Source organism: Trichosurus vulpecula, chromosome 3 (assembly GCF_011100635.1).
Source record: "Trichosurus vulpecula isolate mTriVul1 chromosome 3, mTriVul1.pri, whole genome shotgun sequence".
NCBI classification, from domain to species: Eukaryota; Metazoa; Chordata; class Mammalia; order Diprotodontia; family Phalangeridae; genus Trichosurus; species Trichosurus vulpecula.
In genome coordinates, this window is record NC_050575.1 from 416,879,058 (window position 1) to 416,895,660 (window position 16,603).

The following is a 16,603-nucleotide window of genomic DNA, read 5'->3' on the forward strand; positions in this document are numbered from 1 at the left end:
ATCACGTTCAGGTGGTGGCTGTCACTTACCTTCTCTCTCATATAGAGGGGAATGGATATTTTTAGTGTTTCCTGTATTAGTCACTAAAGGAACAGCTAGATATAAAACTGTACCAGTAAATTTTTCATAGGTTCTCAACTAGACAGAGTTTATTGTTTCAAGGCAGAGCGCTTCCAGGAAGACTCTTAATGCTTGTAGCTGGACTTGTAGGCTAACAGTCATGGTATTGTCATCGACTCTAGCCATGGAAGGTGATTGCTGCCATTGGTTATGGAGGAATTATTGGCATTGGAGAGATTAGTGTGTGACGGTGTGCCTGGAGAGGTGGCACATCAGTAATAGAGCTGGCCCTGAATGGAGATTTCTTTTTGCTTTTCAGTTTTTCATTTTTTGACATTTGACAGCATCCTTCCTCCTTAGAGCTCAGAGCCATCTTCTGAACAGTAGTCACAGTATTGTGCTCAAGGAGAGCAACCTTTTTGTCTGGTGTTCTTTGGATGCCATTCTAAAGGGCCCTGGGGTCTTTGGAGACTCCCGTTTCGGGATTTCTCGAGGCAGTTGCTTTTGGGCCTGCTACGTAGAAGGTAAGAATTCTCCCGTGCATTCTTTGGGCTAGGCTGATACTTAACTGGATGGTCTTGAGTGTGAGCCTTCCGTAGGCAGCTAAACATGCCTGGTTCAAGAAGACTTTGACTGTGGTAGCTTCCAGCTTCCTGTCAGGTGGGAGAAAAATGTGATTTCTTACCCTTTCTTTTGACCTTACCAAAAAATGACAATTTGAAAGTGTTCCTTCACCTCAGTAATCTTTTGGAGTAGTAATTGGGTCCCTCCATCTAGGATGTGTTGCAGTCATCTCAGGCTGACTGGAAGACCTTTACATTTTAAATTATGTTTTACTCATGATTTATTTTTCCCTCTCTGAGAGAAGATTTTTTTAATTGTTGTTTAACTTGAGGCAGTAGCTTCATTTCATCTGTCACTGAGTTTCATTTGTCCTGAAAAAAAATCTTCTCAATTATAAATGTACTCTTTTGGATGTAATGGCTTTTCCTAAATCCCTGAGAAAAGATTTATTGAGATGAACTTTTTAAGAGCTTGTTTGGGCCAGGCTGGAGTTTCTGCTGTAGCCGCTTATTGTGTTGATGCCTCTTGTTACTGTTTTCTTGCGTTTTTGCTTCCCCTGGGCAGTGGGGTTGAGCTCTCTCCGTTGGGATGTAGGCTATTGAGTCTTCTATCCTCGGATCCTGGGTGTAGGGCTGGGCTGGCAGGGAACTTCCAGCCTTCCCATTTTATAGATGAGAAAACTAAAGTCTGGTGAGGGGAAGAATTCCCTCGGATCACATAGGGTTAGAGAGAGTTAGGGAGGGTTTGGCAGAATTAGTGTTTGGACCCCAGGCCCCTGTTTCTAAAACCATTGCTTTTTTTCACTGTATTAGGGTGTATTGTTTAATTCTCCAAAAGGAATTTTAGAGTTTTTGATAATCAAATGGGAAAGATGAAAAATATGTAATTCAGGAAAGGCAGAGAAACAAAATCTCTTGGGTGTTGATGAAAATGCAGTATTTTGATGTGTCAAAAAAGACTTTCTCCCGTACAGCTGAGGCCTGTTGAAGCATGTGAGGTTGGACGTTTTCAAATTGACCTAGATGGAGTCATTCTGCCTTGATTAACCCGAGGGATTGGAACTAAGAGTTTAAAACGTCCATTATTTAAAGTAAGAACAAAATGTGTTGAGGGAGTGTGGCTTCCCGTTTGTGTCTCAGGAGAAGCAGCAGAATTAACTGTAATGGGAAGCAGGTCCTGCATTGGGGTTTCTTTATAATGTTGTCCTTTGAAGATGGCCTATGGGGGAGCTGTTTTTGGACCAGTGTTTGGGGATCATGGTCAAGGAACCTGTGCTCTGGGCCTCCATTCCCTTATCTGTGAAGTGAGCGGTGGAGCTGGTTGATCTCAAAAGGCCCTTCCAGTTGTGAAGCTCATGGTCTCTTTGTGATCTTGAGTGCATCCCTGTGTTCTCCTTTCTGGAGCAAAAGTTAGAGAAGAGAAATGGGAAATAGAGTTCTGTTAAGTACCCCAAGTTTAAATGCTGGTTCTCCTGGAGGATGCTGGATGTGCCTCCTCCCTGACCCCATGTGGCCCCTCCAGGAGACTTCAGTGGTATCTTTATTGTTTTCTTTTCAAACTCCTCAGGACTTCTCTTGGTTGGGGACTATACAGTGCTACTTTAGAGTGCTCTATGCTTTAGAGTCATGATATCCCATAAATTTTGCAAACCCCTTCATCTGATAGATTGATGAAGAAACAGAGGAAGACAATGGGTTGTTCTTAGTCAAGTAATAGCTTATTATTGGCAGAGCTGGGACATGCGCTGGGATTTTTAAAATTGCTCGCATATCAGTGGTTCCAGAGCCATTTGTTGCTGTGGCCGCTCCTCCTCTGAGGCAGATCTGGGCCCCTCAGTGTTTTTCCATCTTGCATGCTTCTTGGCCATGGCTTTCTATAAGTCTTCCAGAGAGGAATCCACCTCTAAGAAGGATAATAATAAAGATTTCTAGATGCTTTAAATTTTGCAAAGCCTTTCACATCGATTGCCATGCTGGGGCTTCATATGAGCCCTGTAAAGCAGGGTTCACTATGCCCATGTCTTGGGCGGGGAGCAGGCCTGCTTCTGGCCGCAGAGCTAGTAAATGTACCAGCTAAGCCTGCTAAATACACGGTCCTCTGTCTGACGGCTGGCCAAGGCTGCCATAACTCCATGGCTCTTTGGAAGCCAGATTCCTTTAACAAGCAGAGAATGCTAGGACAGTGCTCACACTCTCCCTGCATTACAGGGGATCTCCTTTCTGGGTCCTTGTGCCCAGAATGGATGAGCCCCCTTGCTTGTTTTGTCTCTCAGAGATAAAAACCAAAAGATTAAAAAGATTTTGGATTATAGTCTCACTGTTTTTGGCTTTTCGGGGCTTCTGCAGGAAGGAGAACCTTTGATCCCCAATTTAGTCACTAAGAGATACTCCTGTCTCAGAAGTCTCCAGCTGCTGGAGGCAGGGGCCACACCTTGGAAGCAGCGTGCTAGAGTTTGAAGGGAGGAAGCCTGCTGATGACTGAATCTTCCCCTTTTGTTGGTCTCCTTCGGGGTTGGCGAGGCTGCGTGGCTGCTTGTCCTTTTCCTGTGGCCTGGGCGGCCTGATGGCCAGCATTGATGGAGAAGTAAGCCCTGCTTTAGGGTTTGAAAGAGTGGGAAGGGCTGTCCAAGGAGGGAGGTCCCTCTTGTAATGGAATTTCTGTCTTTTTTGGAACAGTTTTGTTGTGAAAATGGTCTACAGGCCAAGAGCCAGAGGTCGATGGTTTTCTTCATCTAGACAATGTTCTGTGTGTCCAGGACAAGATCCTCGACCCTTGTCGGGCACAGCTCATCCAAGTGTGAAATCCATGGAATAATTACAGCAGCAGGGTGCGGAGGCACGTGCTCAATTTGTGCCTAAAGTGGTCTGAAATCTGCTAATGGAAAACACTCATTATCTGACTGAGTTAATTAAGGTTGGGATGCTGAAGGGAAGAGTGGACTGAAAGCTTTTGTTGGGGGCAGTCTCGTGGCAGTGGGCAAGTCTGGGGGGCACAGCGACCTGGCAGTGTTTTCTTGTCTTAGATCGCAGGAGCATCGATCTAGGGGTGGGGGCGAGCAGGCAGAGAAATCATCTCCTGCATTCCTTTCATTTTACAGATGAGGAAATGGAGCCTGCCACTTGGTTCAAGGCCATTCTGGTAGTAACAGTAGGCAGAGTCCAGATTTGGACCCAGGTCCTCCAACTCCCAGGATAGGGCAGCCGGCTGGGGCGGGGGGAGGGGGGCGCACCACAGTGGATACAGGCAGCAAGACTTGGGTTCAAATCCTGCCATAGACACTTACTAGCTCTGTGACCCTGGGCAAGTCAATGAACGGCTCTCTGCCTCAGTTTACTCAACTGTAAAATAGGGATATTAATAGCACTCAGTGTTGTGAAGATCAGATGAGATGCTGTTTGTAAAGTGCTCAGCACAGTGCCTGCCACGTAGTAGGACTTTAATCAGCACTTGTTTCCTTCATTCCTCCCTCTGTCATTTGTCATCCTTTCAGGATGCTTGGTAAGGAAGAAGCCTCTTTGGCATTTGACTTCTTCACAGGTATCTCAGTTCATCCCATTTTCTCTCTTTCATAACAACTTTCATAACCACCAGGGACTGGTTAGATCTGTAATTCAACTTGGCAAATATTTCTTCATGGCTTGTGTGCAGAGCATGATGCTGGGGCTGGAAGAGATACAGAGTTGAGCTAAGCCCTGATCTCAGTTTGTCGTCCAGCAGGAGAGGCGGGCACAGGTTTGAGGTGTGAATGAAGTGTTTGTTGCAGGAGATCTGCGGGGGAAGGCGGTCGGTCAGTCCAGGGCAGGATCAGCAGGCTCCCGGGGGAGGGTGGCCAAGGTGGACGTCGTAAGGTGTGTAGAAAGCCCACAGTAAGGTGTAGGGTGAGAGAGGGCATTTCAGGCCAAGGAGAGGGGTCTGCGTAGACTGTGTCCATAGTCTACTTCCTCCATAATGGTTGATTACTTTTCTGTTGTCCTTGTGTAGTGGGTTTAAAAAAATTAGATAAATATCTTTTGTTTTTACATTATTGGATTTCCCATTACATTCTTACCCTAACCCTCTCCCAGTGAACCATCCTTTATAATGAAGTTTGAAGAAAGCGAGAAGAAAAAAAGTTCTGCCCAACTAAACAACGTGTTAGAAGTCTGACGTTAGCCGGAGTACCTACCTCCTCCCACTGTGGGAATTGTTAATGCAAAGGTTCCTCCCTGGTGGGGGATGGCACGCAAAGCACCTTGAATGTCTCTCCTGGCCCCAACGGTGGGTTTACCCCAAAGCTTGTTTGTTCCCTGCCTCCTTGGGCATCATCTTCACGGATGTCGGCATTCCAGTGGGCGGGGGTTGGTTTTCTCCCCACAAATCAAGCTTCAGTTAAAGGGGGCTGGAGCCCAAAGTGTCTGTGGCAAAGAGAAACAGAGCTTAGAGCAGGAGCAGTTGGAGGGAGGGTCCCACCTGCTGTCACTCAACACCATGGACAGGACCCAGACCCATAGTGGCAGGGGCTGTTGTCATTGTGACATCTTAGGAAGGGCCTTGGCTGCTTCCACCTGGGTGTCCTGGTGTTCATTTTCCTTCTTCTCTGAGCCTCAGTGCCCTCCTTCTTACAGCAAGGGTTTCCAGAGGCTGGAGATGTCCTCCGTACTCCAGCGCCCTGCACACAGCCAGTGGCCCACATGTAGTGGCTTTCTTGGTCCAGAGAGTGAAGAGGCCTTGTCCTCGCGGGGAGTGGACAGACTGGGGACAGAAGGTACATGAGGGATGACTGGCTGATGATCATGGCAAGGTGGGCCTGGCCACATGGAGGTCTCACAGCAGCCTTGTCAGGCAGGTGGCATCATGTCCTGGTTATCCTGAGATTATGTGACCAAGACTTGAACTTGGGTCCTCTAATTATAAGGCCAGTAGGGTTTAGGTGCAGAATTTCATAGTCTGGTTCCAGGATTGTGGATTTGGAGCGGTCAGAGACCTTGAAGGGCATTTTACAGATGAGGAAACTGAGACCCAGAGAGGGTGGTAGGTGATCCCGGGTCCTTTGCATCCAAAGGTAGTCCGCTTGCCCCCTCCGACGGTGCTGCCCCCACGGTGCCTTCTCACAGTCTGTCCTTTTAGTTTCCCAGCATAGGGTTGGGACGTGTGTAGCCAGGCTATCCTTTGCCTGGAGCTGAGGGACTTTTCTGCATTGGGGGCAGAGCTGATGAGCCCCAGGGGCTTGACCTTGGGCTCATGGGCACTGAGCCACCACGAATTTGTTTAAGGACAGATTCTTCCTGAACCACGCGGCCTTGGTCATCATGTGGGTCCAGTGAGGATGCAGGCCCCTTCTCTTTTGTTTTCTGGCTCTCTATGTCCGGGAGCAGTCAGAGTCTTTAGGGGAAAACGTGAATGGTATCCCTTGGAGCAAGAAAGCTTGTAGAGGACGAGCAGGCTCCCCGGAGGAGGGGGCGCCCAGAGTGATCCTTGGAAAGGAACGAGGGCCCATCCCACCTCCTGTGCCACCTTGGCTCCCTCGGCCTCTTGGATGTGTGAGGGAGCACCAAGTCAGCAGTGCCCTCTCCTTCAGGAAATTATGTGATGTGATCTCTGTTATTTTGTTTTGACTTCTCTGGGTAAATAGGGTGCATTTGTTCAGTGCTGTAAACTGCTTGGGGGCAGGGGATGGTCGATCTTGGTTTTCACAGCCTTCCTCCTCGCCCCCCATGCACTGCCTGACACACAGTCAAAATTTAATGAATGCTTATTGAATGAAATTGATTGACCCCATCCATGGCAATGCTGCGTGAGGGCAGACATGTCCATGGGTGGTGGGTGGGAGGTTCCCTGGAAGCATCAGGAGCCTGCCGGGGGTCACTCACAGTCCCCAGCAGGTCCCGAAGGGGCTTCCTGCTGCAGGCCCCACCCCGCTTCTGCCCTCCTGGTGCAGAGGGCCGCAGTGGGCAGCGAAGGTCATGCTGAGGCATGAATTCTGCATCTGTGCCAGGGTGGGGATCCCTGCTTCCCAAGTTTTCACCATGTTTTACCACCAGGTGGTGCCTTCTGTCAACAGTTAGTTGGTTAAAAAGGAGCCTGGCCACGAGAGTGATCAGAACTTTTAGGAAGCCAATGTCTTTTATTATTGTGCTGGGAGGTAAGAAACTTGGGCCTCTGTTGATTCCTTGCAGCGCTACAGAGGCTTTGATGCTCACTGGGCAAACCCAGGAGAACCGGCTCCTGCCTTTTTGAGGGAAAGAAAGCCCCACTCCTGCTGGGCTCCAGGAGATGCTGATTAGATCGTATTCAATAATAACTGTGGGCCCTGGGAAGAAGGGGTGTCATTGTTCAGATTAATGTGCATGGTGCAGTTTCATGTGGGGATGTTGTTTTAATTATCAGGGGATGGCTCTGTCCTTTTTTTTGTTTGAGACTACCTTCTCAGTCAGCTCTTTCCATGACAATTAGATCTTGGTACTTTCAGCCCTTATGTATTGCAATGACATGTTTTGCTCTTGGAAAAGAATCAGGATGAAATTCTGAAATATAGGCCGATTTGCCCATTTGGTTCTAATTAATCAGAGGAATTTGACCCCCCTGGATTCTGGGTCTTCCCTGGACTCTCACATGGCCACTGCTTCTTGGAAAATCATCCTAAAGCCCAAGTATTTAGATTGACCAAAGCCACGTCCATTTGGGAGCTCTGGAAGGTGGGGATCATGTGGGGATCATGGCAGCTGCCTCCCTTCTGATCCAGGACTTACTTCTCTCTCACCGGCTGCTGAGAAATCTGCCCAGAACAGATGAGCCTGCGTCCAGATCTCTTGAAAAGACAAGTCCAATTCGGCCTTTCTCTCGATGGTTCAGGGTCATCTTTCTAAGTCAGTTATGCCCTTGGTAATAAAGCGCTGTCATTGTGCTGGTGTGAAAGCAGTCCTCTCCTCTGTTGTGCCTTTCACTCTCCTTGTTATTGAACAATCAGATAACCCTCCTCGTTGGATGTGTAATAAAGCACGGTGGTGCAGGCTGGCCGCTCCACTCCGACTTGGCCGAGGCTGCTTGGGAAGCTTCTGCCTTGTTAAAGTCGTTGATTCTGGATGAAAAATCAGGCTTCTCAGGATGCCGTGCATCAGAGATGTCAGGCTGTAATATGTACATGGAGGCATCAAGTCCCTGTGTTCAGGACTGCTGGTCCTCTCCATGCCCAAAGCAGGCATCCCAGAGCGCTCCAGGAAGCTCCCTGCATTGTGACCGGTCCGGTCCCCTTCAGCCTGCTTTCATGCTTAGGAAGCTTTTGCTTCTCATAATGGGTCCAAGTCTGTCTCCTTCCCTCCATTACCTCTAGCTGTGCTCTCTAGCAGACCAAGGCCACTACGTCTTAAAAAAAAGAAAAAAAAAACGTTCTTTTAACATTGGGAGCTTAATTGAACAAGAAAGGGGAGATTGTATGGGGAACTGTAGATGTCTGTTAGTGTTTGGGTTTTTTTTTTTAGTGGTTTTTTTTTTTTAAAGAAATATATATTTGCATGTAAGAAACCTAATAAGGAAATAACAAAAGTGCCCTGTTGGTTCCCTTTCTGTATCTTTCTTTTGTGTGAATTTAAAATTTTTTATTGACTTTTTTTCTTTGCATATTTGTCACTATCCACTAGGCCACCAGCTCTCCTTCTAAGAGAAGGTCCCTTCAGGGGATCCCTCCCTCATTCTATCTCCCCCCCCCACCCCCCCTGCCCGAAGGTGGGAGTCCCCGGGGGCAGCTGTGCCGCTCACAGGGCTGAGGGCCTATTTCCTTTATATCATCATGCTGCAGACAGGCGTCCTGATCCTGCTCTTTTCTTTGCCTCAGGGGACGTGTATCTTCATGTATTTTCCATCATTTTCAACATTGCGTATGGGGTACTAACTTTCCATGACGTTCCTGTGCCAGCCACTTAGCCCTTCTCTGGTTCATGAGCCCTCATTTCCTTTGCAGTCGTTGGCTCCGACAAAGACGGGCTCTTACATGTCCTCTCATGCCTGTGATCGTGTGTCTGCCTCCCTCGCCATGTGCAGAGTCGCTGCAGGAGGTGCCAAGTGTGGCTGAGGGACTTTTCTGGAAGGATCGGCCCAGTCACAGCTTCTAGTCGCATCTAGGCCCCGTCCTTTCTAGACGCTTGTAAGAAGCGTCACGTCTCTGTGGCTGTCCTCACCCATCTGATACATGGGAATTAGAACGTCACAAGTGTTTCTGTTCACATTGCTCTTAGAGTGATTTCGAACATTTTCTCTAAGGTTTTGGAGAGCTTTTGTGCCTTTTGAGAATTGTCTGTTGTGGTCTTTGATTACTCAGTGCTTGGGCATTGGCTCTTGTTCTCATGTGATGGATCAGTTCAGACCTTGGGCAGAGGCATTTGCTGCAGAGACTTCCCTTAATTGGTTGTTTCCCATATGATCCTAGCTTGTGTGGAAACTTTAAAAAGGTGTGTGATCACTGTTGTCCATGATCATCTCTGTCACTTGGAGAGCTGAGAATTCTGCCCCTTGTCACAGCTGTGAAAGGTTTCTTCTTCCTTTCTCCTCTGACTTTTTAACATGATACCAGCTTCTACCTCTAGGCCATCTCTCCATCCATTTGGAGCTTCTTTTAGTATATGGTCTGGATGCTGCTCTGAACCCAGTTTCCACCAGATGGCTTTCTAGTTTCTCCAGCAACTTTTGTCCTACAGGGAGTACTTGTCTTGGTAGTTGGTGCCATCTAGTTTGTTGAATACTGCGCTGCTTTGTTTAGCTATTTCTGCATCTGTCCCTGTCTCTTTCTCTGTGTCTGTGTCTATCTGTCCCTGCCTCTCTCTGTCTCTGTTTGTCTCTGTCTCTCTCTGTCTCTTTCTATGTCTGTCTGCCTCTGTCTGTCTCTGTCTCTCTTTCTGTCTCTGTCTCTCTTTCTGTCTCTGTCTTTCCATCTCTGTCTCTCTCTGTTTCTCTCTGTCTCTGTCTCTCTTTCTGTCTCTGTCTCTCTGTCTCTGTCTCTCTTTCTGTCTCTGTCTCTTTGTTTCTGTCTGTCTCTGTCTTTTTGTCTCTCTGTCTCTCTCTGTCTCTCTCTCTGTGTCTGTCTCCGTGCCTGTCTCTGTGCCTGTCTCTGTTGCTGTCTGTGTCTATCTGTCTCTGTGTCTCTGTTTGTCTCTGTCTCTCTGTTTCTCTCTGTCTCTTTCTGTCTGTCTCTGTCTCTTTCTCTCTCTGTGTCTCTCTGTCTCTGTGTCTGTCTTTGTCTCTCTCTCTCTCTCTGTGTCTTTCTCTTTCTGTCTTTTTCTCTGTCTCTGTCTCTCAAAACCTTAATCTCTTTCCATTGGTCAGTGTTTCTGCTTTTCAGCCAGGGTTGCTGGTTTGTAGCATAGTCTCCACACTGTCTTCTGCATTCCAGACCTTCAGATAACTGAAGGCCTGGCTCATGTTTCCTTCTTCCACCCCAGGCCTTCTTTTCCTTCCTCTATCCTGTGCCTCATCTGCATGCAACGTTACACAGCCTCTTCATCACCCGCTTAGCCAGACGCTCTCCGGTCTGTCCTTTCTCAGCTGGAAGTGATTCCAGGTGCACTTTTCTCCCTGTTTGCATAGAACCTTCAACTTAAAAGGTCCAGTAAGAATCACAAATGGAGGATTGGGTTTTTCCACAGAGCGCTCCTGCTCCTTGATTGAATATTTTCCAGCTGATGATTCATGAGCTTTTCTGAACGTATCCTCTTCTCCAGGTGCACTGTTTCTAAGAACTATTAGCATTTTACTGAAAATTTGTGAAGCTGCACCCATGACGCTCTGGCCTGGCTGCTGGGGCAGGATGAGAGGAAGAGGGAGGCTAGCAGTGCAGAAGGGGATGAGCCAGCATCCTGTGACCCTTTTTCTCATCCCATGCTCCCATTCTCCATCATCGTTCTAGTTTGTGTGAACAAAAAGGGAACATGCCCACAGTGTAGTAGGGACACATTTTTGGTGGTGGAGGGAGGGGCAGACCTATGATCTCATTGGTGTAAGGAGCTTTTGTGGGGGGTTTCCTTATTCTAGTCCATACAGATCCTTTTTCTCTGTGGCCTCAGGTCAGTCACTCAGGCCTCACACCCCCTCCCGCGCCCCCCCCCCGCCCCCCGCTGAACCTCTCAGGGGCGGACTATTCCAGGAAACCTTGTCTTTTGTCATTCTGGCTGTCTGCGGTTGGGGAGCCCCGTTCTGCAGATGGTCCTGTGTCCTTCAGTCTAGGAGGTACCATCTGGCCTCTGCTGGGAGAGTTGGGGTGAGGGGAAGGGAGCCCACTTCCATTGCCCTTCTGTTAGGCAAGGTTCCTGTGATGTGTGATACAGTCTGCAGCCTTGTAATTTGGTCCTTGGGGGTGTGCCTGATACCTCCATGCCAGCACTTGAATTGAGTTTTAGTACTGGTTGCCTAGAAAGGCTGTTTCTCCTTTCCATCCAGGCTTTTGCTGGTGGGCGGCTGTGAAACCGATGAAGTGGGCACCTCGAAAGCCCGTGCCTGGGGTCTGTCTGCTTGGAGAGTCTTGTCTGGGTCGCCCTATTACAAGCCAGTCAGCATCAGCGGGGATGGCCTCACCGTGGTAAGTTGCAGCAGCCGGCCTCACTGGCCTGGCTGGGATCTGCAGCCCGTGAGCCCTCTGTGGGTCCCCCCAACAGGAGCTGACGGGGGTGGCACATCTGGAGGCTCAGGAAATTTCAGTCATGTTGTTGCATGTCAGGTTGAATCAAAGGATATGGTATTGACGGAGCCTCATTTTTATCCGGTGGCTGCCAGAAGTGATACAGATCAGAGGTTTGCACATTGCTTTGGGGGAGCTCATTATTTGTTCCCTATTTATGGGTGACCTTCAGCAGCTTAGTCCTGCGTGCTTTGAATAAACTCACTCCCCCCAGCTTTAGGAAGAGGAAGATAAGCTAAGCTCCTGGTAAAAAAGGGTGAGGTCCCCATGCCAGGGCCTGCAGGGGATTCATCATGGCCGTGTCACACAGCTTGGGCTGCAGTCCCCTGGCCTGTGGGACCCGGGTAGGAGGCAGCAGCCAAGGGGCGGCAGGTTGAGCCCCCAGGCCCTTGGAGTGAGCTGCTTGGCTGCCGATCCAAGAAGAGGAAGTGCTCCATGGCCACATTTAGCTTCCATCCTCCAGTTAATCCACAAGCACATGTTAGGAGGTGCCTGTGTGCCAGGCACTGTGCCAGGGGAGAGGGGAGTCAGGCAGGGCCCAAGACGACAGCCGCCTGTCCAGGTGGTTCCACTCTAATTCCGTCAGACTGTCCTGTGTAGGTCGATCTGTAGAAGTGTGTTATTAGGAACCCTTGATGGCTAGTTCCCATCACTGTTGGCAGATGCCTGTGCCCTTTTTGGTGTGGACGGTCCTTTCTCCAGGACAGATTGCAGCCCTCCCATGGCTTGGTAGACACACTTGAGGCATTGCTTTGGCCCCCAAGAAGTCTCCGGCCTTGGGCTCATGCTTGAGCTGCATGCCTCCAGCTGGGAGATGGAATGTCCTCTGTTAGCCCTGTCCAGAGAGTGTAGTAGGTGGGGAAGTGAGCTAATGAAGGTTGTAAGGCCTTGGGACCTCCCAGTTCAGGGAAGCCAATGAGGGTTTGGGTGGAATTTAGGCAGGAATGGACGAGCGGGCTACAGACATCTGAGCCCTTAATCATCAAGCTTTTATTAAGCACCTACCATGCGCCAGGGCCGCTCGGGGGCACTATTGTGCACAGAGTGCCAGGCCCAGAGTCAGGAAGCCTTGTTTTCTTGAGTTCAGATCTGGCCTCAGACACTTCCTAGCTGTGTGACCCTGGGTAGGTCACTTACCCCTTGCTTGCCTCAGTTTCCTCACCTGTAAAGTGATCCAGAGAAGGAGATGTCAAACTACTCTGGTGCTTTTGTCAAGAAAACCCCCAATGGGGCGATGAAGATTTGCACATGATGGAAACGACAGAACAGCAGAGCGTGTTGGGCACAGTGCTGAGCACTGGGGACACCAGGAAAGGCCAAGGGAAGCCCCTGCCCGTGAGGAGCTTGCGCTGGTCTGACAGGCGAGACTGAGCAAACCCTGCTGTGCAGACGGGCTGTGGCCAGGGCAGAGGAGCCGAGCGGAGGGAGACGGGCCTAGAGGGGAGAAGTCTGGGCACCAGCTGCTGCCAGGGCCGCCATGCCTTCCTCCGTGGCTTCCTTTGCCAGCCTCAGGGAAGCCTTTGGGTTTGCGTGGGAGGTTTGTGCAGGTCCAGCCCAGCCTGGCTAACGTTTTCTAAGCAAACATGCACATGGCTTCCAGGATAACGGAAGAAGATCTTGGGGTTGGCGTGTGAGTTGAACACGTGGGATGTCCTTTTAATGATGTGTGCTAGAGTGTGTCTGCAGTGCACTGAGTGGCGCCTTTGGTCCTCCAGGCTCCTTCTTTCCTCTCCCCAAGCCAGTTGCTTCTTGCACCCAGCTCCCCCTCTCAGCTCATGGCCCACCGCCTTGGTCCAGGCCCTTCACTGAGTTATTGCAGCAGCTCCTGGGGGTCTCTCCATCGTACTCACAGCTATTAAAGTCTGACTCTGTGGCTCTCCTCCTCCGCCAGCCCCTGTGGCCACCTGTGCTCTTTTAGAGTCTTCATGGCTGAAGGCCCCTTGGCCATCTGGCCACACCGGCCTTCTCTCTGTTCCTGGTCATGCCTGGGGCCCAGGCCCAGAGGGCCCCTCTCCCCTTGCAAGACTCCTCCCCCCTTGATGACAAGCTCAAGTGCTGCCTTCTGCTGCCCCACAGGAATCTCTGTGTTTGACTCCTTTTTCTTTGGCCATGTTCATACATTGAAGTCAGGTGTGTTCTGATTCTCACCTCCAAGGGAATGGAAGCTCCCTATGAGGAGGGATGGTTCCCTTCTCGGTGCCTGTATCCCGGGCACACAGTAGGCACTCACTAAGTGCTTGTTGCTTGATTGACTTCTATTTCTTGCTCTGTGACGGGCCTGACTCCTTGCAGTGGATTCGCAGTTTCTGGTCCCAGGGGTCCCGGCTTGCCTTCTCCCTGTGTCTTTTCATGCCCTTTGGGAGACACTTTGGGTGGATCTGCCCAGCTGACTCTAAGGATTGTTCCTGGCTGCTCAGTCCCTTAACCCCGGCCCTCCCCTCAAGACCCGCCCTGAGCCTTTCCTGGCCATCCTCCAGGGCTCCTCCCGCTCCATGGCTGCCTGCTCCTGATGGAAAGTCTTAGTGATCACAGCGAACATTTATATGGACCTTCAGTCCTGGGAGCAGGTGCTATTAGCACCTCCACTTTACTGATGAGGAAACTGAGGCAGAGAGCTCCTAAAACTGGCAAGTGTCCAAGGCTGGATTTGAACTCGGTCTTCTGGACTCTGATCCGGCTCTCCAGGCCTCCTTCAGTGCCGGCCACCTGCCTAAAGCTCATCCTAGATTTTATCTTTGTGTCCCCAGCAATTGTACAGCGTTTGGCACCTGGTGAGTACTTGGGAGATGGTTTGTCATTCAGGCAGCCAGCAAGCGTGTATTGCACACCTTCTGTGTGCTAGATGTGCAGGGATCACAAAGGAATTCTCTTGTCACTAGTAGCCCCAGGACTTCCAACAGCACCTGCCCGGCCCCAAGGTGGGACTGAATGGTGGCGCTTGTGGACTGACTGAGGGATGGAGGGAGGGAGGGAGACGGGGGACAGCTTGTAGGTCTGTACCATTATATAAAATGAGCAAATACAGAAGAAATAACTGGCGATTATTGGAGGGTGTCGGAGTTGGAAGGGGCGCACGGGGCTCTGGGCCAGCCCTTCCCCAAACCACTAGTCTGTCCGGTGCTCGGAGACCTCCTGAGTGCTTGGAAACCTTGCTCCGTGAGGGACTGCCTTCATGATGAGGATGTCAGCCAATCAGTGAGCATTTATTAAGTGCCTTCCATGTGCCAGGCAGGCATGTGCCAAGTGCTGGGGATTCAGAGGAAGGTAGAGGACAGCCTCTGTCCTCCAGGAGCTCACAGTCTGAGGGGAAACGACGTACAGACGAGGTATAGACGGGCGGAGTGGAGTACAGCCTGCCATGTTCTCCAGCTGAGGTCAGGTGATGTGGAGAGGTGTCCTGGGAAGGAAGGTTGTACCCGGGCCTCACAGCCTGGCAGGCCCAGCTCTGGGGTCAGGCTGCCTTGGTTTTCCTAGAGGTGCCAGGGTTACCCCCAAGCTGGGCCAGCCTCCCCTGGAGCCTTCTTCTGTGAAGCCTGTGCCAAGCCAGTGGCAATGAAGTGTCTTGAGTGTGGAATGCTACGTGGTGCCTTGGGAGATGACGGCAGCCCACCTCTGGGCTTTCCTCTGGGCCACTTGCTTGTGGGCTAGGCCTGGCTTTGTGCTGGGGCCTGCCACCATTGCCCTCAGTAATTTTTGCTCTTGTTTTCCAGGCACCAAAGACACTGGGACTGTTGAGGATTTTTAATATGAAGCTTTACAGCCGACAAGGACAAGAGCAGGTAATGACAAGGATGCAAAGACCATCACATTCTTTTGGGAGAAATATCAGGCTTTGCCCCGATGATTCAGGCGTCCCTTGGGGAGTCAGGCCATGGTTTCCCTGTCCCTGCTGTCAGAGCCTTCGCCTTGGTAGCCCGTGGTCTGTAAAGGAGCATGGCCTTCGGGGCTGGGTGTGCTGGTCAGGGCCCATAGGGCACTGCCTAGGAGGAGGGAAAAGCAGGAAGTCCCTGGGGGCAGCATACTCTCCTTGAGGTCTCTCTCTGCAGACTCCTCTTTGACCCCTAGGCTGCGGATGCTGACCAGGGCCCACAGGGCACTGCCCAGAAGGAGAGAGATGCAGGAAGCCCCTGGGGGCAGCATGCTCTCCTTGAGGTCTCTCTTTGCAGGCTCCTCTTTGACCCCTAGGCTGCGGATGCTGACCAGGGCCCACAGGGCACTGCCCAGAAGGAGAGAGATGCAGGAAGCCCCTGGGGGCAGCATGCTCTCCTTGAGGTCTCTCTTTGTGGACTCCTCTTTGACCACTAGGCTGGAGGTGCTGGTGCCGGTCCATTGTTTCCTCCAGTGAGCCTTCACCTGAGTCTAAGTCACTTCCCAAATAGGCGGGCATCTGCGGTCCTCTTGTTCTTCTGCTGATGTCCTCTCTGCTCTGGCCTCCTCCACACCTGGCGCTGATTTCTTGGACCTGAGGCCAAAAGAGCACCAAGGCCTCCCAGGAAAGACACCCCCCTGGGCTTGAAGCTTGCAGAGGGGAGCCCCCAGGCAGGCTGCTTGATTCTTTTTGCAGGGACCAGACTTGGAGAGGTTCATTGCTGAATTAGCGACCTGAGGAATACATTTTTCAGCCCCAGAAATATTCAAAGACCATCCACTAAGTCATGGTCTGCCCTGGGGGAGGGGCCTGTCATACTGCAGTTATCCCTTTGGTGAATCCGAGGGACACTGGGAACTTAATTCATTGCAGAGCCATCCTATGCTTCTGGTACAGTGGGACATTTGCATTAAACCCAGGCAGGAGGAATTTCCCATGGTCCCTTTCTAATTGTGGGTATACTGTTCCCTATGGAGAAATAGGAGCCTCTTGAGGGCAAGGATTGAGGTTTCCTCCCATCTTTCTGTCCCCATTGCCTAGCCCAGGACCCCCAGCCCCTTGGAAGATGGTGTTACAGGCATGATTTTCCCCTTTTCCAGATGAGGAGATGCCAGGCTAGAGAAGTGATGTAAGTTGCCTTTGGTAGTCTCCATGGGTGACCACAGAGATGTGGAACCAGCCATGGGCCCAGACCTTTGGACCCTCCAGGGCTTTTCCTGGCCCGTGGTAGCACCAAGGCTGTATATTTGCCCCCTTCAGTCAGTCAGGGGATATCTAATCCAGCGACTGTAGAGCCCAGGACCTTGGACAGCTCCCAGGAGTCCAGACTTGGCTGTCACTTCAGAGAAGGGTAGTGACCACAGCCAGTGCAGGGGGCAGTGCAGCAGCCACCCCATGGGGGTCTTTCTCTGTCTTAGAGTCAGAGGTTAAGTGACCCATTCATGGCCATACAGCCAGCTAATAACAGT

The 16,603-nt window shown here is 50.7% G+C and overlaps 1 protein-coding gene across 1 annotated transcript in view; it reads left to right on the forward strand.

Moving 5' to 3' along the window:
- NBAS (NBAS subunit of NRZ tethering complex) overlaps nt 1–16,603 on the forward strand; it is a 271,212-nt gene that overhangs the window by 24,860 nt on the left and 229,749 nt on the right. Inside the window, exons 10-11 of the mRNA XM_036750476.1 lie at nt 11,029–11,167; nt 14,977–15,045. Of these exons, the coding sequence (XP_036606371.1) occupies nt 11,029–11,167; nt 14,977–15,045 (208 nt within the window). The remainder of the gene's footprint in view (nt 1–11,028; nt 11,168–14,976; nt 15,046–16,603) is intronic.